The sequence below is a fragment of the Gallus gallus genome, chromosome 3 (genome assembly GCF_016699485.2).
Source record: "Gallus gallus isolate bGalGal1 chromosome 3, bGalGal1.mat.broiler.GRCg7b, whole genome shotgun sequence".
Classification (NCBI taxonomy): domain Eukaryota; kingdom Metazoa; phylum Chordata; class Aves; order Galliformes; family Phasianidae; genus Gallus; species Gallus gallus.
Genome location: NC_052534.1, coordinates 63,109,215 through 63,136,881, shown reverse-complemented (window position 1 = coordinate 63,136,881; position 27,667 = coordinate 63,109,215). Strand labels below are relative to the sequence as shown.

Below are 27,667 nucleotides of genomic sequence, written 5' to 3'. Positions count from 1 at the left end.
GAGCACAACTCTACAGAATGACCTCAGGAAGTGTTCCAGAGTCTGGCTGACAGCAGAAGTAAACTAGACTGCATAAAAACAGACAATGCTGTAAAGATCATCAGATTTGCAAAACAATGCTATTATCAAAAAGACAAAAGTGGTAGAGTATTGCTAACATTTTAAAAACAAACAAAGCATAAAATAACTTCTTTGGTCTCTGGAGGAGGCAGCCAAAGGATATACATGAGACCATTTACTGTGTATTTCCCAGGACATTAATACTGCTTGGAGACAATAATTTCAGAATAAGAGTATTTCATTTAAGCCACCTAAACCATATCAACAGATTAGGAGTTCTAGAAGAAAGGCATTAAATGTTAATTTAATTATAGGGAATATTAAATTAGGAACATTCAAAATCCATAAGCCCCTAATAGCTCTCCTGCAGAATTTAAAAAACACGTATCTATTAATGAATCCGGAGCGAACAGACGGAACCACAGTTGTGTCAGCTCTTCAGCAAGACACCAAAAAAAGAAAGGCCCTGATATGTAGATACACTAATACTGAAGTACAGAGAACACCTACTCAATTTCATGACGTATAACACATCTGTTTATTAAATCAAAATCATTCCTTTGTTCTTAGTAAACAAACCAAACAACCCTGCCTTCTCCTTACCCTAGCAGACATCCAGCAGAGTCACTGAAAGAGGAAGCGAGGAGGGAGATCAGCATTTATGACTTGTTTTTCAAGCTGAGTATGCAAAGCAACCCACCTCACAACTAACTTTAGAAGATGAAAATCTGATAAAGTGATCTGGCAGTTTTCAAAAGGAATCTTAAAAACTTCTGGCATAGTCCCAAGTTTAGAAATTAAACGCTTATCCAGAGTCAAGTCCAAATGCTGCAATAAAAGTTAACAAGACCTTTAAATGAGTTTCTCCCTTTTAAACTGGGCACAAACCAAAGATTTCTCCTTCATCCCTCTTCTCCACTGAGGTTGCTCAGTATTCATGTAGACAGGCTGTCAACAGATTCTATGTGGAATACTCAGAGAAAAGAGGGAGAGTATGTGAGTCTTAGAAGTAGGTGATAAAGATCCATGATCTTGTCACCTCGATTGCAAGTGGAAAATACTGCCTAGGAAATACAGCTTTCAGTTTAAGTAGGATTGCTACAGGTGCTGGTGGGTTTTAATCTACTAATGTCTATAAAATCTCCTAATGTGTATATTCAAAGGGACACTAGGTATGTCAGTGGAGAGCAAATATGCTGGGTGCTACTGTGTGTAGAGAATGTGCATCTCACTCAGGCGCAGCATGAACCAAAATGTCAGAAGGCTGGAAGAGTATGATTTCTCTAGATTTATAATATTGAAACAAATGGAGAGCTGCTGTGCTGCAAGTGCATAGGAAAGAGTGCGTTTAGTTTAAAAGTCTCATTATTTTTCTGAAGGAAATTAGAAAACAGAAACATAAAATTCTCCAAACTGAGAATTCAGTCCAAACTGAACCTAAAGAGCTGTCTTGACCCCAAATCCATTTTATTTAGTAAGAATTACCAATTTTCACGTGGGGAATTTCTTGAAAGACTGTTGATGTAAAATGAATTGATTGCAGGGAAAATGAGAATCAGAGGTCAAAAGGTCACTGCAAAACCAGGCAAAATGGAGAGTTTAGGTGCTAAACAGAAAACTATGTTACTCAGTAAATCAGGTGTGCTTGCATTGCTCACTATTAAACACTGAAGAGAGATGAATGACACTTTTTCAAAAACTTGGCCGCATGCTTGTAGTTCTTTCACATAAAAAAGCAAAAAAAGTATATCAAATAACAGCAGTAGGGATGTGAGGTGGTGCTTGTACCCTTTTCTAAACCATAGTTCTTGGTGCAAATTTCTGTATCTGATGGCATGCATGCAATTAAGCTTTACTAGATATCATGGAAGTTTGATGACCTGGCTGTGTATTGCTGATATTACCTTAATTATTGGGAAGAACTGTGTTGAAATACTTTGCAAGGCTTCATCTGTTTGCAATGAGGGAACAAGTGAATGTTTTCTGGTATTAATATCTGCTTTTTTGTTGTTGTTGTTTTTTAAATCTATGCAGATAGGTAATTCATACAATTTTGGAAAGCATTGATTTTTTCAGTGGTTACTGTTTCTTGCTTTTATATCCTTTATGATAAACTAAATTGATCCTAGTTCTCCTTAGATTAGGGCCACACACTTGTCTCTGGGTACACCAGAACTACCCTTGACAGAAGTAGGAGATAACCACAGATTTGTAACCCTCATTGGATTTATTACTTAAAAGTGTAAACTCGTCTTCAGGCATTGCGTGCTGATTTCTTAATCTGTTTCTGAATTATTGGCTTTCATATTATACAACTCTATGAGTCTAGACTTATTTTATTTTATCACTTTTACTTATGTCATGTGATTTGTTTGTATAATTACCTCGAACACATGTAGACTTGCTACTGGAGGAGACAGCTAATCCTGACCCAGCCAGTGTGTGGTTGAGTGAGTCAGAGATCAAAATTATACCTACAGAGTAGGTATGTCACTGCTAATCGCTGTCAGGGAAAAAGCAGAAGAGCATTGGTGAGAAAAAATACAGTCAGTCCTTGAGACAAGAAAAGGACTAATGCTTTCTCAGGTGTTTCAATTTGAAGAAGCACAACGCCTTCCTGTCTTCTCCCCTTTCTCTCTTTCTCTCTTCCTGTACTTCGGAAGAAAAATAAAGTTCTAAGTTAGCACTTCTCCCACTGCATTCTGACACAAAAGACCTTCTCAAATAAACCACTCGTGCAGTTGTCTGATATGACACAGTGTCAAATGCTGTCTTTTTGATAAGTTCATTTCCTAAGCAATTTGTTTAACCTTTTTTGTAGATATTGTTTTCTCTGACTAAGTCGTGACTCATTTTCGACACAGGAGTACTCGAGGGAGATGTCACAATTGTTGCTTGTTTCTCTGCCTGCCTGGCTTTGTTATAATTTTACAAGTCAAAGTCCTTTAATTTGTCCCCTTCTGCTGACAGCTGGCTGTCATTGCCTCTGACTGGGCTACTCTACAGGATGATCTCCTAGCTGCTATAAGGCTGATTAAGTATTTGGGAAAGGCCCCCCTATCAAGAGTATCAAACAAAATGAAGGGGCTTTTAGACACCTGTTCAGAAGGCTCATCAAATTTGTGCTGTACTTTGATTGCAATTTCTTGTAATCTCAGTTCCAAGGTACCATAAAGTATCCACCACCAAGAAAATGAGATTGTTCTGGAAAAAATCAAAGGGATCATTTTCCATCCCAAGGTCTTGCTTTATTATACAAAAGCTGTTATAATTCTCAACATAATAGATGGTCTGAGGGCTTCTAAGTAGGAAAGTGTTTGCCATTTTACAAAACCTCTTATTAGCAGTTTATATTGTAAGCATCCCCTTAAATTCAAAGTGTATCTAAACTGCTTTTGATTTCCTGTGTCCTCTGTGCTTGAGGGCAGGCAGAGAAAAGTGTTTGCACCCAGGTGTGGTGATGGAAGGCAAGACTATGGCAGTTTCAAAAGAAAGCTCCCCTCAGGAAGTGACTTCTGAAGAAGCAAATGTAATTGTGAGAGTCCCGGACGTGCCTGCTGGGACAAGAAAGGAGTGTCCTGAGGAGTGCTCCAAGATACTGCAGTTGGTAGCTATAAAACCATTATCTAATTCAGTGCAGGCACAAGACTCGTGTCTCCTTTTCCTACTCCCTTCCTGTCCCTCTTTACTTCGTCTTAAAATCAGGAAATTTGAATTATATATTTCAATGGTCTGGTGATGTTTTTAAAACGCAAATAAATGCAGAAATTTTCTAAGTAGTTCTTGCTCATAAACTTGACACGTGGCACACACATCCTTTAAGACCAGGTGTGCTGTTTGTGATCCTAAGCTTTTCAGAACAGCTGCTATGCTGAAGCAGCTATAGCAGATCCTGTGTAGATCCCTTGGATTGCCTTTCAACATTCATTCCATTCTTTCCTCTCCTGGGTTACTGCTGTATTTAAGAACACTTTACTTCAAAGGTGGAAGAGTATTAATCATTTTCTTGAAGCTTATGCGATGAGAGATGTTAATGCTAGAAATCATGCCATGAAGGGACAATTGGATTCTTGCCATTCTTTGTCAAAGTAACTTTGGAGCTCATACTCATAAAGGACTGAAGCTACAACCCTTTTGTCAACATGTGGATTGGTACTGAAGGAGAATGAGCATGTTATGAAATTCCTTGTTTATCATGAGAATATTCCAGCCTAACTATCTCATCTAAACTCTGAAATCTTCATTCTGTCTGTAGGACCCTACTGTGGCAACATGATGCCTGTCCCCAAAGAAATCATTCTGGACAGCAATGAAGCAACTATCCACTTTGAGAGTGGATCCCATGTATCAGGACGAGGCTTTCTGTTGTCTTATGCCAGCAGTGATCATCCAGGTAAAGCACTTTATCTAAGGACAAACAGCATAGTCCTCCCTAATTCATTATCTTCTCTACACACAGACTTTGGCTCATATATTTGGTCCTAAATATTTTCAGGTGTCTTATTGGCATGAAATATCATCTTTTTGACAGCATGTATGTGAGAAGCAATAATAATATTAAGCAGATACAAAAGCTGCTGAAATCTTACCTAGATAATTTGCAGAACAGGCTCAGTGAAACAGAAAACGAGAACCGTCTGTATTCAGGGCTTTTACCACACAGTGATAGGATAAAGAGATCAGAGAGGTGAAGAGACAAAATCTACATTTAATACTGTAGGGTGTGTTCCTATGCATCTTTGTTGAAAGTATGTAAAACATGAGCAGAAGAGGGAGATGAAAAGAATGAGGGAAAACCATAGCTGTTGTTTTATCTCTAAGTATTATACAGAGAAGTCTTCAAACACAATTTCATGTTTAACCAAACATTTTTCTGCGTTTCTGTCTTGCAACTTGGATTGACATTTGTAAACTTTCCACAGACCTAATCACATGTCTGGAACGAGCAAACCACTACACAAAGACTGAATACAGGTAAAGAAGGTCTATATCTTTCTTCACTGCTTCTTACTTTTCTGTGTCACCCGGTCCAACTGCCGTAAAATGTCACATAAGACATGTACGGTATTAGTTTTTTGGAAAAGTAAATGTTTTTGAGCTACAATACTGCAGTAGCGTCAGGCCTCGTTGTGTGAAGCACTAGTGCAGAATGGAAATCTGCAGCCCAGGAAAACAAGAGGATATTGTTACAGAGCTCTCAGCAATCCTCATTTGGGAATGTATGCATATGGTATGTGTAAAAAGAATTTCCACTTTGAAATTCAAAGTAGCCTTGAATACTATGGCATCTCCTGAGAGCAGATCATGCCTCAGCTGATAAAAGATCATCTGAGGACAAGCTATAATTTCTGGGCTCCTCGATAGGATTTGAAATGGTAATTAATTGTACTTTGCTGGTTACTTGCTTGGATGTGCATGCAGACTTCTTATCTGGGCTGAAAGCTTGAGTAATAACATTCCTAGAACAACAGGATTGGACAAAATACACTTGAAGAACTGCTATTGCAGTCCTTTGTGTGCTGCCATGTGCAGTCCACTCAAGGGCACTTCTGTTTACCTTCTGTAATCACTAATGAACAGTCAGCCAGAACATATTGCTGAAATATCTATGGGTCTGAGAGTATTTATTTTGCATGGGCTTGTTTCTGTGTATCATCATGACAGTCCAGGTTTTAAATAAGCCTTATTCTTTTACTACAGCAGATACTGTCCTGCTGGCTGCAGAGACATAGCAGGTGACATTTCTGGGAACATAGAAGAAGGATACAGAGATGTAAGTACCCAATATAAAGAGAGGAACTTAATAAAAACAGAAAAGACAATCCATTGCTCCGTTACATAGCACAGTTTGGTTTCAGTTTTTGCTGCTCGGCTTTTGTAAATAGTTCTTCCCAGCTGTGTTACATTCTACTATCAGTATATAATGTTATCAGCATACATCGAACAGGTACTGAAATACTGTTCAAACAGACTAATCAGTTATGTGAGAACAAAGTCCACTGATTGTCAAACTAACCTACCAACTCCAGGTCTTTCGGATGCATAGGATTTCTCCTTCTAAAGGCAGTGCTCTTCGATGTCCTAAATATTCCTACAAATTCACGTTATACTTGTTTAAAATCCACGTGCATTTCTTTTCTAATGTTATCTCTTATAGGAATAAAATGCATTTCTGTTACTTGTGGGTTTTCTTTAAGATTCTGCCTTCAGTATTGCAGGAACATGCTCTGAGATGAAATTAATATTTTACACTGTCCAATCACATCCCACCAATAACTAAAAACCTTTTGGATCGGTTTTTAACTGTTCACTCTTTAAAACAAAGCTGCCTGAGTACTTACATTTATCCATGGTTCCTATCACACATTGCCCTGCCTTTCCTGTGCCCCTCACCTTGGTCTCACCTCCCTCTACGCCTCTGAAATCTTGACATCTTTTGGAGTGAAGATTAATCCTACCACTGAAGTAAAACCCCACCGTATCACAAATAAAGCAGTTGCTGAGTCTCCAGAAAGTCCATGCATAACCTGTTCATCCAGTTACTCAAGCACACCACCCCATCCAGGAGAATGGCAGAGCTGAAAAAACAAAGAAATGCCACATTGCATTCTAATTAGGAGTTATTCCTGCTGTCCAGGGTGACTGGGAAAGAAAAGCAGCAAACGACATGACCTCATGCAGATGTTATCTAGGTGGAGGAGTTTTTGAAGGAAATCTTCCCTCCACCATTAACACAGATTCAGCTTTTCTGATGGGAGAGACCTCCAGGACTCCCTGGAGGCCTACTACCCCAAAATCCCAGCACATCAGTCCTCCCTGGAAGGGGCAGGCAGACAGCCCTGCTTGCCAGGTGCTAGAGGTGCCCAAGCTGGCCCCATGTGAATGACAAACAGCCACATTTCCCAATGCATGCCATGCCTCAAATCTTAAGGCACTATGCAGTAACAGGTAGGTCTGGCTTCAGGTAAGTCCACAAGAGCCATTATTGTTTTCTCTTTGCAAAGAAGAGTGGTTGCTTTGCCTTTACCTTTGTTTTCCTGAGGTGGGCCAAATATTTATCAAGTGAAAACTTCAACACATTTTCCTAGAACCAGATGATTACATTCCTCATTTGAGAAAAACTTGACTTTTGGAAGCATATATTTTTTTTCAAAGATAACTATTCTTTCTCTTTAAGTCTCTCCCTATTGCTCTCATTCCTTTGCAGAACTTTATGAGCTCTAACACTTCTGTAGCGGTGGCTTGGAAGTGAGAGCACTACCACTTTGTCAGATTTGCCCTCTCAGTTTGGGGTTTTGATGGCTTCTACTTTTCAGACCTCACTGCTGTGCAAGTCAGCGATACATGCAGGTGTTATTGCAGATGAACTGGGCGGTCAGATCAGTGTCACCCAGCAGAAGGGTATCAGCCGCTATGAAGGTGTTGTCGCCAATGGTATTTCCTCACATGAGTGAGTATTGCTGGGGCACGGGGATTTGGGAAGGAACTTAACTTACCCACCACTGGCTCTGAGTGCAGTCCCAGAGCCCAGTGTACTGGCCAGGTCATCAAATGGAGGGGAGACACCACACCAGTGCTTTTTGGGGAAGGATGTGTCAGCTGCCGGTTTTGGGGGTTTGTGGGTTTGTCTATATGGCTTTATTAACATAGTGTTGGCAGAGATTGTAGGCAAATGTTTTTAGTTTATGTGGCTTTATAAAGTTTAGGACTGTATCTTCTCTCTCTTTTCTTCCTTTCCTTCCAAAATACATTTGCAAATTAGTTTTTTAGCAGATACGTGAAAGTATGATGTTCTGCAACAAACATCTTAAATAGATGTACTAATAAATCATGCTAAATTCATGTTAAAGTGGAAAAAAAAAACCACCTAGGAATAATAAATAAATAGAAAGTGCCGTTGAGCCACAGGGGATTTAGTGAATACCTTCTTAAACATTGTGCTTTTGACATGTTCAGAATTTTTCTCTTTTAGAATATTTATGGCAAGGGTGTTATATTTAACACTTATTTTCTGATTTATAATTGCACTGTTGTTGAAGTAGAAATAAATCCTCTAATCTCTATCCAGTGCAGTAAGCCCTTCCAGCAACTGCCTCTGTCATCTCTGTTGGTTCGTATTTTGAATTTCTAAATGTTATCTGGGTTTTGCAATAAGCATTTGTTCTTATGGGAAGGAAAATCTCCTCACTCCCATTGACTATAAGAGCCAAGGGAATATGACTTTTCAATTTTTTCCTATTTCCCCCATGTTTGCTCGTCGTCCTCCCGACAATTTAACAATAATTGTTTCATATGTTAAAAAAAAAAAAAGGAACAAGAAATCCTACAGAGCCATATCAGCCATTCTGTAAACATTTGGCTTCTCCCTTCTCTTAGTGAAGCAGAACAAGCAGACCAATTATGAAATCACTGTGAAACATGCCGGTACCAAAATCAAAGCTAATTTTAAGCTATCTGTATATGCATCTCACTCCTGCAGGCGATAAGCAAAATATGTAATCAAATGTTTAATTTTTAAGCCTTGTTCCCAATGACCCTGGCCACATTCACTTTGTGAACCCAACAGAAGACATAGGCATTCATTCTGTCTATAGCTGTGCTTAATCTTAGGTACAGGTAGAAAGTCTTTGTATATCGGCACTGTGGGTAGCTGAATACAAAGTGAGTAGCATACAGACAACTAGCAGAAGGCCTCTAAAGCCTAAATATTTTCTATTTTTCTTAAGTATGTTGCTTCACAGCTAAAATATATGGAAAAATGATACGATCTTGTATCAAGGAAAGCAGGACTGAGGGCTCAGCTCAGCAGTGAGCCTTTGCGTAAAGCAAGCAATACAAATTATTTCCATCACACATGCCAGCCTTATGAAACCCTAAGAAATTAAATATTTTGTGCCTTAACTACAGAGGTTGTAGAACCGTTTACATACATTTGTATGCTTGAGAATCTCAGGAGTAACTCAGACAGTAGCACATGAAATGGTATAATGAAAGACAGCTGGGATTCCCACTTGTATTTTTTCACAGTACAAGAGTTAGTGAGCAACGAATGAAGCGTAGAAGACAGCAAATGTAGATGTGCTGGGGGAAAACACTGTTTGCATAATTAACCCATGAACTTCACTGCCAAGCATCCTTTTATTGTTGCTACTCAGAATGAGTTATCTACTTCGTGTGAGTAATCAAAGTGCCCACAGAGGTGGAAAAAACTGTTACATCAAGTGACAGAACTCCTACTGACTCAAACAAGAGCCAAGGTGTGTACTCCTGTGCTGAAACAGGCCTCCTGGCTTGGATTCATCCCAGTTAGTGCGAGGCTCCACAGAGAGCACCCCAGTGAGGAGTGCCATCACCTTCCGCACATGCGGGTGGACAGAGGTACTCCTCAAGGACAGTGCTGTCCCGAAGGAATGGGTTTGCCCTGAGAGATCAACCAATGCTTTCTGCAGATCATACAGAGAGACAAAGGTACATGGGCTCCTAGCGTATCAGATGCCTACAAGTGAGATGCGTAATTTGTAGAAACACAGGAAGGTGAGAACAGCGATTCTTGGAATACTGCTGCTGCCCCTGGTGGCTGGGACGGTCCCTGGAGCAGATGAACTGCTGCTGTGACCTCATTGTTCCAAGGGAGGTAAACTGGGGGGGATGCAGGGACATCATTTTATTTCAAAACATGGAAATGTGTACCTGGAAGCAGATGGCCTATTTACTGTGAAAATGAAAAAGGGCACATCATGCTTTAAAAAAGTTTTTACTACATGTATTCCCAAAGCTGCCCAGCTTCCCTGTCCTTGGGACACCTCCGCACTGCAATACATTCCTAGGAATGTTTTTTCCTTGCCAGCACCAGCAAGGAAAAACAAGTGTGAGGATAGCAGTGTTGTACCAGCTTCTTCTCCTGCCTTAAGTGAAAGCTTACTCGAGTTTTTAAAAATCTCATTTATAGCGGATTTCGGTATTAAAGATTTAAATTATTTAGTGACTTGAGCTGAAACTGACCTCGTCAAAGCTGCTGCTTGTGTGCACCGAGCTGTTAAATATCTATGTTATAAAGTACCAGCAGAGCTATGAATTGTTCACTTGCCAGCCCTTAAGACCTGACCTTGGCCTCCCCGATTCCATTTTTCAACGAGCTTGTTATGCTCTGTTATCTATGAGATTGCTAACTCTCACGCCCCGTGTGCAGACCTGAACCCACAAATGATATAATGAATATCAAGTGGCGGGATTTACTGAGCATTTCTGCTACCTGAGGACAAATATATGGGGTTTAACTTTGTAATGTGAGCTGCCTGTCGAGGCCTGTAACTGTACATCTGCACATGTGAAGTCATTTGCCTGTGAAAATGGAAGAGCCCGCATGCCTGTGAACTATGAATATGAGATTTAGGTTAACCTGTGCTGCTTATAAAAAGCTTCCTTGGGACAGATGCTGGAATAAAGGATTTGAGGTTTACATAAGTTTATAATGTGAAGCAGCATTCTTTTCTTTTTTTTCTCAGAGGCACCAGCACAGGTCTGCCATGCAGTCCTGACAGCGGTGCTGCTGGCTAAGCAGGAAAACGAAGAGCATGAGATGATGCCATCCCTTAGAGGACAAAGTGAAATTTGTATGACAAATGCCACCTGTCACATTATGAAACTGATGAATTGCCACTTAGTGAATTAGTTTGTCTTCTTCAGTGACTTGCAGAATTATTGCAGAAATATTTCAGCCCAATTTTATAGCTTTACAGGTATTAGAAGTGCCTAACTTCCTCCCTCTGGTTGCTAAAATTGCAGTCCTGTAGTTTGAAAGGGAGCTCAGTGATTTTTTTTTATTACAGAGGGATAGCACATAAATACATATTCGAGAAATGCTTCTGTTTTGAGTAGGTTTTACTGATCACAGTCAGTTTTTCTTTTCTTCTCTTGAAGCGCATTGTTTTGTGTTCCCTAAGCAAGCAAAAATGGTTTTGGCTGTGGTTCCGAGCTGGCTGGAAGCAAGCAGAACACATCTGATGGCCCATGAGGATCGCCTCAGGGAGGATGTGGGAGGGAGGGGCTGAATTTATCATCCCAGTGACTCCACAGCCTACGTGCCCAAATAGATCTGCTCCCTCCCAGTGCTCTCCCTCACCCCAAAGGGCCTCTTTTGCCTGCAGGCATTGGCTTTCCCTCAGTAACAAAAAGAAGCAGTGTTCTTATTGACCTTGACACCAGACCGCTTTCCACTTCCTGATTTGCAGCACTTAAAAACCATATGGCTGCATGCACCGCTCCCAGGCTGTAGGCTGTTAGACTCTATAGGGTAACCTCTGAGGAAATCATAGAATTATTTGAATTGAAAGGGACCCTGAAAGACCATCTAGTCCAGCTCCCTCGCAATGAACAGGGACATCTACAGCTAGATCAGGCTGCTCAGAACCTTAGCCAGTCTGGCCTCAAATGTCTCCGTGGATGGGACACCTATCACCTCTCTGGGCAACCTGAAATGTTCCTGGCTGACAGCAAAGGGCAGCCTGATGGAGCTGGCTCAGTGCTGGAGTACTCCACTCAATCACACTGACCAAGAGCTTTCAGAGGGGCACCTGATGCATGAGGCCACATGGAGCAGCACAGAAGGGGCAAGATTTTCAGAAAATCTGAATTTCAAGTTGAAACCCAAGCTTCTATTTTTGTTGTGAAGACAACTGAAGGAATCATTTTGGGATCTCAGTGAGAATCAGAAGGGAAAGTGACTCCATGAGGAGGCTGAGAGCACAGTTTTCCATGCTATAGTCATTGGGTGATGTTCTGTGTTGTGCAGGGTTGTGGAGGGTGGCCCAAGAAATGTTTTTTCTCCAGAAGTAGCCCGTGGTACAGGGAAGAATAGGAAAACCACAGATGTGTTAACAGAGCAAAAAGAAGAACTCCTAAGAAGACCTGTTGAATGTGGTTATAACAGAACCAAACTGTTAATCTGAATGTAATCTGTTTAATCTGAGCCAGATTAAAGCAATGGGCAGTTTTCATTGCCTGACTGAGGCACATTTAGCCAAAAGGAATGGCCGGAGCTAATGTGCATTAGTCATAGTCATGCATAACTCTTTCACTGGTCCTAAGGCAATTTTCTTACACCTGTGTGGTCTTACACCAATGAGAATTTACACCAATGTGAATTTATATCAGTGTGGGCTTACACCAATAGAAATTCACTGATTTCAGTAAAGTTCCTCTAATTTAAACTGACGTGAGAAGAACCTGGCCTTATGCTGGAGCAGTGCTTTCCTGGCTTCTTCAGCATGCTTTGATTTTGCTGGTCTGAGGACCGGGAGGCAGAAGATTTTGCAGCGGTGTTTAAGATCCTGTGCAGAGGAGCGAAGCAAAAGTGCACGGAAAGAGTTACAGGGTGGGGAGATGGGCAGTCATCCTAGGTCAGAGCAAATGCTGTAAGCCGCTAGAACTGCACTGGATTCTGTCACAGCATGGCAGGCACGAGAGTGCTCAGAGGGATAGATAGTCCAAAGCACTGCAAACAGTTACCTGGCCAGAGATACTTTGCTGAATAAAAAGTTATTCTGTACAGCACCAAAGCCACCCATTTCTTAGCATTCCTATGGCTGTTTCCTCAAAGGCTGAATTACCTTTTTTTTCTTACAGTGGTTCGCTGTCAGATAAGCGGTTTATGTTTACTTCAAATGGTAAGAATAATGGCCTTATTTTTGCCTGTTTATTTAAGTATTTCCTCAAAACTTTTGAAAAGCAGTCAGAAGAACATTAGGCTGTGTCTAGAAAAGGTATTTTAGGACAGTTATTTTTTTTTAAATTGGCAGGTTGAATAAAAAATAGAAGGGAGGTGAAGTGAGCTGGAAAAAAAACAGAATAGGAATAAGTCGTCTGCACATAGATGAGAAACAGGAATAGCATTCTTGATATTACGTTTCTGGTGCTAGCATATGAAAAAATGGCAATCAGATAATTCCATTTTTATGTACTTTAGGTGGCAGAAAATGAAAGCAGTTTTTCTTCAGACACTTATAAGTTCCATCTTCATTATACAAGAACTAAAACATACAGAGGGATGGAGGTATATTTACACTGAACTTATACAGAACTAGCTTTTGTTTATGACTTTCAAAGATGCAGAATGTCTTTAATCTGTCGAGCTGTTAATTTGCATAAAACATATAAAAGCAGGGGAAAAAGTTCATGCTCATTCATTTGAATTATATTTCAGTCATCTTAGATAAAATCACTTACTATTCACTGAAAACTTCAGAACACGTAGAGGCCTTTGTAATTGTCAGGAAATTATTTTTAACTCATTGAAACCATATTGCACTGGCCTGTTCTCTCTGAAGAACCTTGATGTGCAGATATTTTGTGGGTTCTTTGGTGGATTTTGTAATGCTTACCTGAAGCTATTACCTTCATGATATCACCTCTTGGCAGTGGTATCAAGGAGTTTCATTAATGAGGAACTTTCCTAGCTCTAATTGCAGGTAAAAAACATGAAATATTTACAGTAAAGCATTCCTTCCAGTAAAGTGCCTTCATTTTAGAAATGTTTTGTACAGCGAAATTAATTAATGCCAAACTCTAAACATAAATATTATGATTCAGAAGGAGAAAAATAAAATATAAGAAGTCTTCACATAAACAAAACAATACTGCAGAGATTGAAAACCAAAATGACAAATTAAAAATAACAGATCCAGTAGTCAGAAAGCGTGTATGTAGGAGCCAACTTGTGAAGGAGAGGGACTGCAGCATTCTGGTACTGGATTATCCACTATAAATTGACTGGCAAACACTAACGGATAGCATCAGGTTAGCACCAGATTAGGCAGTGTCTGGCTTGGCTGTTGTGAATGGTCTTCATATGTTGTCTGCCTAATATGAAAATAGACTGTTAAAATGCAAAATAACTGCTTACGCGTGTCTGTGTTGGGACTCCTAGGCTGCAATAGATCTCTCAGTCTGGAAGAGGGATTCCTCTCCAAGAGCCAGATCACTGCATCTTCCTACTGGGAGGAGACCAATGAATTTGGACAGCTATTCCAGTGGACTCCTGACAAGGCGTGGCTTCAAGTCCTGGGACTGGCTTGGGCCTCTAACCACAGCAGTAGTCGTGAATGGTTGGAGATAGACTTGGGAGAGAAGAAGAGAATAACAGGTAAAGTGCTCTGATTATTAGCAGCTGGGCTTTCCACTGGAGAAAGAAACTAAATGCGGTTGAAAAGTTAATAGTGCACTAATTAAACCTCTCTTTCATTGAATGTAAGTAAATATTCTGTATTGAGAAATGTTATTTTTATATATTTTCAGACTGCGGATGTGGACCATAATATTAAAAAGCAATTAGCATTTCTGGAGTCATTAACTTAGGCTATGCTTAAAGCTCTTTGAAATTCACAGCTTAACGCTGATTTCTGTTCTTGACCCCACATTTAAACTCAGTGGCCACTCTTGAATTCCATACATGGTTTGAAAAATAATTTAAGGCTTCAAACACAAAGGTCTCTGAATTGGTTGTGCTGTGTATTTGCATTTGAAAATCTCACATTGAAAAAAGAAACCTAATATGAAAATATATTCTGCATTTCATTCAAAGGGATCAAAACCACTGGTTCTGGATCCACTCTGCAGAATTTTAATTTCTATGTAAAGACGTTTATATTGAACTACAGAAATAACAACTCGAAATGGAGAACATACAGAGGAATTCTAAGCAATGAAGAAAAGGTAAGGGAAACTGGGAGTGGTAGCAAAGCACAGAGAAAAAAATCTATGTGCTGCCTTGACATTGAAGGACAGACTTTCACTGACAAGAAAGATCAGGAGCTTCAGACTTGTCCAGACTTGGGTTGTCTTCACCAGCGTAATTTACAGCTGTGGCGTAGATAGCGAGCTTGTTGAAACAAGGGAGATATCCAGGGCTTTCTGAAGTTGTGAGATATACATACGGAGGCTTGTGCATGTGCATATACTATTTGTATGAAAAAGGGTGATTAAAAAAAGCTGTACAAGAGGCTATTTGGAGAAGTATTTAGCTCAGCTAAATATCAGTGCTGCTTATCTACGCTTGCAGACTGAGCTCCTCTTTGGACAACATTCTAGGGACTGCACCACTTCCAACACCACACTGGCATGACCCTTCTGACTGCCCAAGTCTGTTAGGAATCAATGTATCTGCACTTAAAGTAAATGCTCTTAAAGAAACAAAAGAAATCCCACAATTGTCCGCACAACAGCTATCATAAATTCTGAACTCAACAATGATCTGATAAAAGCAGCGCAGCCGGCTCCTGCAGGCAAAGGGTGTGCTGCACAAGTTTGTGTGCTAACATTTTTCTGGGAAAAACCCTTGTTTCCTTTTAAACGGAAATACAAAAGCCTTTCTGCTCCCACAGCGTTCTTAGTTAGATCATCTTCACTAATCCTTTATGAGGGAGCTTGGTAATGCTCTACCTGGTGCTGTCTTGACTATGGTTTTAAAAACTTGTTAGACGTGGGGAAAGATTTCCTTCTGGCTGTGATTTCCATTTCCTCAGCTTGTACAGAAAGGAATTTCACAGTGTTAATTGCTTTAAGCTTTTTAAATGCTAAATGCTAGACATAGGGGATGTTGTCCCAAGAAGTAAAAACTCAGTTTCATAACAGGTGAATTTTGTGAAGGCTAGCCACTTAAAATCTTCTGGTTTGCAGTTTTCCACAGTTATTTGTTATTTACAAATAATCCTATGAAAATATTACTAGATATAATCTGTTTCAACCAAAAAACATGACAAAACTTGTCCTATCTGAACTCTGTGTAGCCTGGTGTCTTATCTCAGATATGTTGAGCTCACTTTCTCATCTAATTGGGCTCATACATTCTCCTAGGCCACGCTGAAGCATCTCCAAGAACTAATATTGCAAGGGTTACCTGTTCTGTACACAGGCTGATCTGATCCTGGCAAAGAAGTACAGAACAAAGGACATGCAGCTGCAGGGTTAATGGTCATTTTTTCTTAAATGCTTGGAAATATTTCACTTTAAATAAATAAATAAGTGCTTTGGTTGGGTTATTTTTCTTTTTATACTTATATTCCCTGTTGCACAATTAAGGGCCTTGCAGCACTACTAAGTCAAAAGTGTTGCATTATACCAGCATACCTTAACTAGAAATCACAGAGAATAGAAACAGAATGATAATCTTTCCCCTCTAAGCTAACAGTGAAAGGTAATCGTCTACCAGAATTAAAAAGACTGATTCTTTTCAGAGCTCCCATTTCCCAGAATCTTGTGGCTATGTCCCAGATGACTGATACATTAGTTTTCGGATAGTAAAAATATTTGAAGTTGGAAGTCAGGAGCACTTTTGAGAAGCAGATTCTTGAAACGCAGCAAATAACACAATTTTTGTTTTGTTGCAGGTATTCCAAGGCAACTCCGACTCTGGTGACATCGTACGTAATAATTTCATCCCCCCAATAGTGGCCCGTTACGTGCGAATTATTCCTCAGTCTTGGAACCAACGGATAGCATTGAAGCTTGAGCTGATTGGTTGTCGAATAATGCAAGGTATGGGGTAAGCAGTGCTTCCAAGGCACGGTGCTCCAAAGGAGTGCTGTGTCACCACAGAATAACTCATTCCCCGCTCTCTTTTGCAGTGAATAGTTCATTTACACATTCAATGTGGCAAAAAACAAGTCAGAGCACAGAAACCTCCCTTGGAAAAGAAGACAGAACTGTTACAGAGCCCATCCCATCAGAAGAAACCAATTTAGGTAACACTGCTGATCACTGATTTTTTTCTATGATACATCACATCTTCACCCCAGCCTGAGTAAACTTTCTCACAAATCAGAACTTTTGTTTTCCCTTCAGACATTTTTAAAGGTTAGCTACAGAGAGAGGAGGGAGGAGCTTGGCTTCTTTTTGTCTTGAGGCACAGAAAGAAATTGAAAGCCTTAATTTTTCTTGATGGGTGTAACACCAGGCTTTCTTCTCCCTGACATATTGGTTATTTGCCATGCTTTGTAGGCTCAACTGACCGCCCCGAGCATCAGTAGCATTTTTGGAAGAGCTCTTTTCTTCCTCACCCTCTCCCTCTATTTCCTAACTTTTGTAATACATGGAGCAGTGGTCTCACAAAAGCATTACCTCCCCTCTAAGCAACCACAACTCCTCTCAGAGCAGATCCCCAGCACTAAGCAATATACTGTAGTGCATGATTGTGTAATTAAACATTTTTTTCATAATACTTACGTTCATGGGGCTTCGGACAACCTTAATTCTCATACTTCTCCCTCAATGCCTTAATTTGCAATCTTCATCCTTTAAGTGGAGGTAAATTCTCAGATCTTAAAAAAGCGAACAAATAAAATTTGTAGTATATACTACCTGACTGGCGGATCCATAGCCAGGCAGGAATGATGGACCCATCACACCAAACACTGCTACCTGCTGGGGAGCTGATAGCTGTAGCACTGTCTCTGTGAACAAAGAGTTTCTAAGAAGTGATCATTATTTAAAAAAAAAAAAACAATAATAAATTATTCTGAAACTGCATTATTCTTGCCAAGAGCAAACTCTGTTCATCTGTGCAGTGGTATGGGTAAATTGTATCCATCTTCACTGAAAATGAAATATTTTGAAATTTTATCTGCTAAATTGTAAATATCCCATGGACATGTGCACTACCTTACTCTCAAAGTGTCTGCAGGAATAGTGAAATGCATGCCCCTGACACAAAAGCCACCTCATGGCTAATTTCCAAATCCCGGTTCTAAATCATTTTTAACCCAGGCAAAACATTCTTCCTTAGCTCAAATCTTGGAAATCTTTGAATTATTTTCACTAAAATGCTTCAGCCAGATCAGCAGGAGCCAGATACTCAGCATGGAAAATTGCAGCTTCATTTAGCGCTTCAAAAGTAACTGAAAACAGCATTGCTGTAAGTGGCTTTTTATAAAAAGTTACCCAGTATGTAATAAGAAAACTGCTCAGTGTAAGGATGCTTATAGACACTGTGCCAAGCGTCCGCCTTGAGACCGAGAGTATTTCTCAACACCGTTCCACTCGTGTACACGGCAAGCAGCTGCGTATGGCTGAGGAGCAGTTCTGCTGTTGTATAGTTTTCTATTTTCATGCTCTCCCACGAGGAGTGTTCCTGCAAGATCATCTGTAGGAATAGATATCCGTCTTCAGAGTAATCTGCCTTTTTAACTTTTATCCATTTATTTTTTCCATGCAGGCTTAAAGCTTACAGCTATAATTGTCCCAGTCCTCATAGTGCTGTGTCTGTTCCTGTTCTCTGGAATTTGTATCTGTGCAGCCCTACGAAAGTAAGATACTGTCTTTTGTCATGGGAGATATTTGTGGCATCCTAGCTGGCACAATCAAATATGTGCCCTCTTTCCAGAGTCTCTTTATCAGGAAACTGGAAATAGATGATCTTTTTTTAAGTCTTCCTTCCAAATAGAACTCGTGCTGCTGTAAATTGTCTGTCTTAATCATCCCCTAGTCAGAGGAAAACAAAGGTGAAGCAGGTTCAGAACCACACACCCCAATTTGCAGTCCAGTGCAACCGGCTGCTCTGTTCAGCCTACACATACCCACAAATGTGAAAATGTAATGCAGTTGAAGATGGAACAGTTTGCACACCAAAGCTGAGCAAAAATTCAGGGAAGGAAACATTTGAGCTATCTGAAGCATTTTATTTCATTTCCCTCCTGTTGTCTTTCTGCTTCCTCACCACTTAGGGCAATTAAAGACACGGACTAAAGTCACACCTCATCTATAAGGAGTTACACACATACATTGTTAAGTAGATAAAACTAAGCCACTCTATTTCACAAGTCAGAATTGGAAGAAGCATTGCTAACTTTGGGTCGAAGTAGGTGTCCATTCCTGTGAGCTTGCCCTTGAATGAACAGGAAAATGCATCTATCAGCATCCAGGGATCTAGAAGCATAAACAAAGCTCTGGTGATCTTGTTTCATCATGAGCAGTACTTGCCTCCGCCCTGGATTTCCAGTAAAATCCTTAAAGGTTCAGAAGAACAGGCCCAAAACATTACCTAGAGTGACATATAACGACATGCACACATCAAGTCCATGAAGGAATTCCTTCAGACAGAAGGAATTCGCACAGCGGCACTCAGAACATGCACACAGATGGGGAAACAACCGAGTGTGGAAATACGGGTTTGTGTGCCTTACAGTCTGATAAATGTGTCCTCCAGGAGCTAAAAGGGAGCAGTTGTTTTCAGCTGCTAAACACGTAGACTCTCTGCTGAAGTGAAGGAGTGAAGACGATGAAATGCTATGAGCGCAGAAGTTTATAAATGCTTTCCTCTCCTCACAGGCAAGAAGCCAAAGGACTTTCTTATGGATTATCCAATGCTCAGAAATCAGGTTAGTGGAGAATGGTGGGCTTTGTGCTGTCCTGTCACCTGGGCCAATGGGCAGGATTTTCTGCACTACGTGTGAAAGAGCAGCCATGTTTCCTCATTCAAATGCACTATTTCATACAAGGGAAATGGCAAACGATAGTCCCACTTGTGTCATCCCAGCACAGTGCCCAGAGAAACAAAGTAATTTGGTTTCTATGACAGAAAGGCAATTAGCAAAAGATCTATTACACCAAATTCATAAATGATCATGTAAGAATGCTCCCAGGTGCCTTTCCTTTCCTTCCCTCCTCCAAAACACCTATTTTGCAGAAAATTGCTACTTTCCTTTTTTTTTTCCCCCACAGCAGAGAGGATTGCCATTCTCCAAGACAGCAAATGCTATTTTTTTATGGCTTCAGTGTCTCCATTTTGCTGCCCTCCCTAATTGAGACTATATTAATAAAGCCTAACAAAACTGAATTGTACTTCACATGTAAAATCAGAATAGAGGATTGCCTTGAGGTCTCTGCTGTAGAAGATGCCGGCAAACCCTGGTGCAGTAACATACCTTCTTGTGCTTAATTATGCTTTCTAGAGCAGCCTCCTCTCAGCCTGGAAGTTGGAGCTCAGCTGCTTTTTCCTGGCTTGCTAATTCTGCAGAGGAATAGTCTTCTGAAACTCAGCTTTCCATTAAAAAGAAATCACTAATTCACACGTCTCTTGCAACAGCTCAGCTCCAAAATTTCATCCCTCAGCAGGTGCTGGCATCAGGGAAAGGAACTTTGTTACCCATTTCAGCTCACCCTCATTAGAAAATTAATTTGTACTCAACATCATAGTTGCTAATATGATTTTTCAAGGTCACATCAAAATCCTTTCTCACTTGCTAATGAGGACAAATCCCATGAAATTGGAGATAGCCTCTTATCCACTCTGTTCATTTGTAGTGTATGCTTCACAAATTAAGCTTCTAAACACTGTGAACCCTCAATAAGTTTAAAGATGACACTAAGTTCAGAAGAAATGCTGACCTGCTTGAAAGTAGGAAGGCCCTGCAGGGGGATCTGGACAGGCTGGATTGGTGGCTCAAGGCCAGTTGTGTAAGCCTCTACAAGACCAAGCGCTGGGTCCTGCACAAAAACCCTGTGCAACACTACAGGTTTGGGACAGTGGCTGGGGGGCTGCACAGAGGAAAAGGACCTGGGGCTGTTAGCTGAAAGCCAGCTGAACATGAACCAGCAGTGTGCCCAGGTAGCCAAGAAGGCCAATGACACCCTGGCTTGTATCAGAAATAGTGCAGCCAGCAGGAGCAGTGAGTTGTTTGTCCCTGTGTACTCAGTACTTGTGAGGCTGCACCTTGAGTAGTGCATTCAGTTTTGGGCTCCTCACTACCAGGAAGACACTGAGACCCCAGTGTGCATCCAGACAAAGGCAACAAAGCTGGTAAGCGGTCTGGAACACCTAAGGAGCAGTTGAGGGAACAATTAATTATCTTGGAGGAGGCTCAGGGGAGATGATATTGCTCTCTACCACCACCTGGAAGGAGGCTATAGTGAGGTGGAGCTCGGCCTCTTCTCCCAGGTAACAGTGACAGGACAAGAGGGAATGGCCTCAAGTTGCACCAGGGGAGGTTCAGTTTGGATATCAGGACAAATTTCTTCTCAGAAGGAGCGGTGATGCATTGGAACAGGCTGGCCAGGGAGATGGTGGAGTCACTGTCCCTGGAGGTATTCAAGAAATGTGCACGTGTGGCATTTAGGGGCATGATGGGGGTTGGGCTGACAGTTGGACTATGTGATCTTAGTAGTCTTTTCCATCCTTAATGACTCTGAATCTAACCAGGTTTGGGACTTAGCAAGCTGAGAGTTGAACCCACCTTTCAACAGACCACATGTTACAGGTGCCAGAGAAGGAACTGACACTGGATTTTCTCTCTTCTGTCTCACAGGGATGTTGTGAGAACAAATAAGTGCAGGTGCTCACATAACCAAGGACATGGAAGCTATACTCAGCTACTGAAAGAAAAATTCAAAGAAAAGAAATTGCAAGCACTATCATTGCTACAAAAATGGTGGCAAAAATTGTTGCTGACTTAAAGCTTATATTTTACCAATAGGCCTTAAGATATAACTTAAGCCATTCTTTCCAAGAAAAACAAAGAAGAAAACCTTCCCTATGGCTTAGTTTCTACTTGGAGAATCTCAGAGATTCCTTGTTTTTGTGGGGTTTGTTGTTGTTTTTTTTTTTTTAACAGCCTGTTTTAATCTTCCTTTCTAAGTAGTTAAGTATATTGACAGCAATCAGTACACTAAATTAACTTAACATTCTGATAAGCCTTCTAATTTTAAGCATTTAACTTTCTGACATCTTCTATTCTTATTTCTTTATCATAGGTTGTTGGAAACAGATCAAGCAGCCCTTCACCAGACATCAGTCAACTGAATTTACCATTAGCTATAATAATGAGAAGGAGACACCACAAAAACTAGATCTGGTCACAAGCGACATGGCAGGTAACAATTGCTCCCACTCTGATGCACTCATTTTATTCTGTGCAGAAAGTAGTTAGCAGGAAGGACAGGCCAGCAATATTAGAAGTCCCAACTCTTGTGAAAGCTCAGGCCCAAGGACAGATTTATCTGTGTTCATCCCAGACATACCAAGGGGCAAAAACACTAGATGAACCTTCACTTTTTAACTGTTTGATTTTTTTTTTTTCTTGGAGTTATTTGGCAAGATTTTTTTTCCTTGCTCTGAACTAGTTACAATTGAAGGCAGGCACAGCACTCAGGAAGGGATGCAGCAAAAGAATTCAGAACAGACTGCCCAGAGAAGTGGTGGAGTCACCATCTCTGGAGGTATTTAAGGGAAGGGTAGATGTAGTAGTACTTAAGGACATGGTTTAGTGGGTAATGGTGGTGGTAGGTGGACAGTTGGACTAGATTTCTTAAAGACCTTTTCCAACCTTAATGATTCTGTGATCTTCTATAATGCTATGAATGTACCTAAGGTATTGCTGACATATTTCTATTTAAATTCAAATGTCTCTGGCACTGGAACAAAATATGATGTCCCTTGCTGCTGATCAAATAGAAAAATTGCTTATTCAGTTTGTGGTTGGATTCCATGCCCAGCTGGAAGTCGTGCTGAGATCTGTGTACAGTATTCCTGGTGCCTGGACTGTTTTGGAGATGAGGTCTCCTGAAGTGACAGATGAGGGAAAAGAGAAAAAACACCTCAATGTGTCTCTTCTGTGCTATCTTGGCTTCAGGTCACTGTCTGGAGAGAGCAAATCCCTGCATCAGTACTGCTTGTATTCCAAAGGGATGTTTTTTTAATTCATCCTCTTAGTGCATCTTATCCCTGCCTGGTTTTCTCTGTCTGGAAAGGCCAGACAGAGCAGCCATTTTATGAGATCAGTGATCAGCAACCTTCCAGAAAAATTTATTTGCCCTTCCCAGGCTTCAAACCTTAGAAATTCCTAAAGATTTATCCAATATGTTTGCTAAAGAAATACACTTTAAAAGTCTGTCAGAGATGGCTTCGGTGCTTTACAGAAACTTGCAGTATAAATATGCAGTCTTTCAATATAAAGCAGTTTTATTTCCTGAAGGAAAGGGAGCCAGTATAGGTTCCTTACCACTGTGGTTACCCAGCTACCCTGGCTGCGTGCGGGGGCCTCTGCTCTGCCCATCCTCTCCTCCTGCAGCGTATGAGAATTGACACCTCTCATCCTGGCCAGACAGCTCCCAAAGTTTTGCGTTTCACCTGCAGTCTCCTTCGAAATAAGAAACACGAAATAAAAACTGGGACTGCAGCCAAGAAATGTGCAGCAAATGCCATTATGTAATTCAATTGCGGTGGGCATGCAGCTTGCATATAGGTTACCATGCTACATGAAATTCCTCCCCTTTGAATTCCTTGCTACTTGCTGGTTCTCACGGCAGCCCCTGGAGCAAGTGGAGAGACTTCTTTCTGAGCAAGTGAGATTCCTCAGTGTAGCAGCAGCAGTGCTGGTGAGAGCTGCATCACTTATGACATATCATAACACCTTCACCCTACATGCTACGTTTGGGAAGTAGCCAGGAACTGCCAGAAAGATTCACAGGACATATGGGATTGAATTCCAAGCTCGTGTCAGATGAACTACAATGCTAAAACAGAATCTGAGCTAACTTCTTCACGCCTGTGCCAGAATACAATATTTTATCAGTGTCACTTACTAGAGCTGTTCGGGTCACTATATATATCAGTAAGCAATCTTCACAAGCACCAAAGCAAAGAAGTTAAAATGCTGAATTTCAGCATGGTAATTTTCTGGAATTTTTGAAAAGCCCATTAGTTCAGATTGCTTTCTAATACAGCAGCTTGGCATCCTCTCTGACTAGAACTGCAAATATCCACTTTGTGAGGCTGTGTCCCCTGGATCTTACCTCGTGCTCCCGCTGGGGTCATTTCTCCATTCCCAATTCAGCTCCTGCCCCCTCCTCAATGGGGCGAACTGTTCTCCAGCAGCACCGCTCCTGCTGCTCGCCTTATGGCTCGTCCCCCTCGCACACACGCTTCAGTTGGAAGCTGACTTCACACATCTCACACTTCCCTTGACTCTCTTGGCTGCCTTTCCGCCTAACTTTATCCTTCCTGTCAGTCAGCCACCGAGATTCCTTTTAAATAGAGCCTGCACTTGGGCTCGTTAAGAATCCTTCAGGCATCTTAATTATTGCCAAAGTGGAACACTTGTTTTGAGAACTTTTTTCCTTTGTGGCACTTCACGTCAAGTCCCCTCTCGGGTTTTCTTGCTAATATTTTGTTGTCCTCCCTCTTTTTATTTTCATAGGGTTTTGGGGTATTCTCCAGAAATGATGTTAATGCATTTGGGTGTGTAGGCGGGGAAAGGCAGGGGGGGAAGGAGGAAAGGCGTGACAGATTGAAGCTCCTCTGCAGAGCAGCTCTGCTAAGCTCTGCAGCACCTGGGCAGTGAAGGAGGATACGAAATAGGAGACAGGGCAGCGTTTCCTGACATCCCTGACAATCACGGGTTTGATATACTAAGCAAATCATTTTCTGCCACTTACTACCTAAAATAACGTGGCTATGTGTTGTTGAGTAGTTTGTACTTCCTTTTAGATTATCAGCAGCCTCTCATGATTGGAACTGGGACGGTAACACGGAAAGGATCTACTTTCAGACCCATGGACACAGAAGAAGAGGGAAGAAGGGGGAGCGCAGAGTTTGAAAACCACTACCACTGCCCACACAGAGCCAACCGGCACGAATACGCTCTGCCCCTGACCAGCCAGGAGCCCGAATATGCCACCCCCATCATCGAGCGGCACGTCACCAGAGAAAACAACTTCCCCTCTGAAAATGGCTACAACGTACCTGTAATCTCCTCACAGAAACATTCCCTTTCTGCCGGCAGTTTCTCTGGCTCGTGCAAGACTGATACCAGGAATGGAGACTATCAGACACCCCAGAGCGTAATAAACTACGACAAACCTAAAGCCAATGGTATTCTGACCTCTGTGAGCTATAGTACGGAATACCAGAAACCTCAGGCGAACGCGCTAGGGAGTGAGGGTTACTCAACACCCAGAGACTGCCTGAACCCAATAAGCCAGACAGCAATGACAGCTCTCCTGTGATCTGCTAAGCAAGAGAGACGTGGTGCACAGGAATGTCGCTGCGCAGCTTCCAAAGTGAAAACAGAGTTTTAAAGGATTCTGCTGCAGAAGGCAGAAGGCAAACAAACCCTGTGTACATAATATTGCAGTCTTGCTGGGTTCTGACATCTGAAGAAAGCATATGCTGTTTATCACTGTTTATATCAGAAGAGATGTTATCAGTGAAGACTGTATATCTTATTTTCTGTAACTGATCTCAGTGCTCCATTTGCAACGTGTGCAATTTGTACATAGCTTTTATTTAAGGAGAGTTTCTTAAGTTTCCTTTTCACCTGTGGAATTCAAAGGACAGAAAAAAAACAACAAAACAAAACCAACCAAAACAGCTTCTGCAGAAATAGCTCTCTCTCTCTTCCACCTGCTGTTGTACTGCAGCTGTAAATTGTGTATCTTACAGCTGTCGTGGTTCAGTTCCTTTCTTATGAAAACTGAAGATCATCACTATAGTTCCCCTTGGGAGGGCAGAAGTAAAACTGCTTGAAGCGTGAAGCGAACAAGAGAAGGCAGCCGAGCATTTAAATACCACGCTCCATCTCACCTGCCCAGCTGCCTTCCAGCAGCAATCTGTAGATGCTTGAATTTGATCTAATGTATGAGCTGAGCCTAACTTGCTATTCATATCAAGTACAGGTAGAAAAGGTGGAACAAGCTTTGGATTCAAGCCATAGTGATCACCTTGCAGACACATCTGCAACAGAAACATGCCAGTCTGCTTTTTCATTGAATGTGTGTGGAACTATAATGTGAACTTGCAGCTAAGAATTGAATCCTGTTCAGGCCCTACCTGATGCTATTAATGCTAAGCTGTAAGGAAATTTGTTCCTTGACACAAAACAGCTCTTCATTGCTCCAGTGGGTGTTTTCCTGTCTGACTAAATACTTCAAGTGGAAATACTACACAAAACTTGTAAAACTAGAAGAGAACATGGGTATGGTTCGGTGTTGCGTTTAAATGCAAGACAGTGGGTCAGCACAGTTGTGCTCAAATAGTTTTTCTTTTGCAGCAGATGTTACTCAATTCTATTTTCAGACAAACTTGAAAAAGCTTGGGGCTGGCTGCAGTGCACAGCTGTTGGCTCCTCTTTCAGCTGAGGTGTCATTGAAGCTACACAGCTTCAGGTTGGGACTGCAACCATCCTTTGCCCTGCTACCTGCAGCGCCTGGCGCCTTATCTTGAATTCGAAAGTGTCTCAGAATATCAAGAAGTGATATTCTTCCGAGAGGGAATAATGGTGCTACATCTAAGGCACAAGGTTGGGAAATCAGACTGGTAAAATGTGAGCTCTTGGAAAGTCAGTATTTCAAGGCCTTGTGTGTTTCCTTGTGTGTAAGCTGGGGATCATTTGCAAAGGATGTGGCAAAGATTTCTTGTTTGTTCACAAAGTGCTTTCGGATCCTGGGGTGGAAAGTGCTTTAAGAGTACAGAACAGCTGTAGTGATACTAGGTACAAATATTGCTAACTCGAGCCATATCTTACCTTGAGAACAGCTCTCAGTGGGTTCTTCGCATTTGCTTGTTTCGTGGCCTCAGTGGTGCAGTTCTGTCACGCCGATGCACAGTGCATGCAACTTCCGTGCAAAGAAGAAAGAGTTGAGCTAACCTTGTAGTCCTCCCGTGTTTGCTGTCAGTACAGTTTCTGTGAATTGTATAAAACACCTCAGGTTCTGAAGCGAAGCAGCAGCAGCTTGTTTGTTAGACCGAGCTGGGTGGTGTTGTTTACCTTCTGTTGTTTACATGTCTATGTAAATAAAGAACACTGGTATTTGTAAATCAGTCACACAGGCCTGGTACTTAACTTGGTGACTTTATCATCGCTGCACACCCACTCTTGTCACATATCCCGCAGAGTGAGAAGGAACTGTTCCTTATTCCGTGCAAAAGTGCCAGTTGCGCGGCTGCAATTTGCACTCCCAGTATGACAGGCTAAAAAAAGCTTATCCCGGTGCCCCACTTAGCCTGGCTTCTGTGTCCGTAATCTCTAGAGAAGAAGCGCCCACGAACAAACTTCTGCGCCCAGCCCTGCTGCTGGATGCACATAATTGAGGGGAGGATGAGGCTACCCCCCTGGTGAGACTGAATCCAATACTCCACCCACACAGCTAATTAGCTTGACTTGTCACTTTGCAAACAAGCGGAGCTCAGTAATCAGAGCTATTCCCCACAAAGATAATGCAGCACTGCAACAGCAGCAGGCAGCTGATGACACGGCTTGTGTTATAACAACCTTTTGGCATGCCTCAGCCACACGCTTTTTGCATCTGCAGTGTCAAACTGTTCTTCATTGCACATGCCCATTTTTTGCTGCCATTCAAACCCATCTCAGAACAGCTATTTTAGCTGAAAAAGATGCTTGGTTTCAATTTGCAACTCGCCTTCATCCTCCGCTTCTCAAAAAGAACCCACAGAACTGTAAAAAGATGGCTTGGAATCAATCCCCAGATGTCTTCCTTATTTCGGAGTTACAGTGGTGGCTCTGTCATCACACCGACTGCCGGCCACTGCACAGTGCTTCATGGCTCCAGTCTGAGTGAATGCTGAGGGCAGCCAACACAAACAGCTTGGGGCTTCTTCCCCTCA

The 27,667-nt window shown here is 41.5% G+C and overlaps 1 protein-coding gene and 1 long non-coding RNA gene across 2 annotated transcripts in view; one reads left to right on the top strand and one right to left on the bottom strand.

Moving 5' to 3' along the window:
* The window catches only part of DCBLD1 (discoidin, CUB and LCCL domain containing 1), a 48,092-nt gene extending 21,229 nt beyond the window's left edge, over positions 1-26,863 (top strand). The window contains exons 3-15 of the mRNA XM_419767.8: positions 4,316-4,453; positions 4,983-5,034; positions 5,761-5,833; positions 7,377-7,510; positions 12,685-12,725; positions 13,985-14,200; positions 14,639-14,769; positions 16,443-16,590; positions 16,680-16,796; positions 18,266-18,356; positions 19,378-19,427; positions 21,799-21,918; positions 24,533-26,863. Coding sequence (XP_419767.5) covers positions 4,316-4,453; positions 4,983-5,034; positions 5,761-5,833; positions 7,377-7,510; positions 12,685-12,725; positions 13,985-14,200; positions 14,639-14,769; positions 16,443-16,590; positions 16,680-16,796; positions 18,266-18,356; positions 19,378-19,427; positions 21,799-21,918; positions 24,533-25,050 — 1,829 coding nt within the window. The 3' untranslated portion in view covers positions 25,051-26,863. The remainder of the gene's footprint in view (positions 1-4,315; positions 4,454-4,982; positions 5,035-5,760; positions 5,834-7,376; positions 7,511-12,684; positions 12,726-13,984; positions 14,201-14,638; positions 14,770-16,442; positions 16,591-16,679; positions 16,797-18,265; positions 18,357-19,377; positions 19,428-21,798; positions 21,919-24,532) is intronic.
* LOC124417811 lies at positions 580-23,958 on the bottom strand. The gene is made up of 2 exons (XR_006938661.1): positions 23,839-23,958; positions 580-23,183 (listed from the first exon to the last, which is right to left on the bottom strand). It is a non-coding gene; the product is annotated as an uncharacterized LOC124417811 (long non-coding RNA).
* Positions 26,864-27,667: the final 804 nt, after the last annotated feature.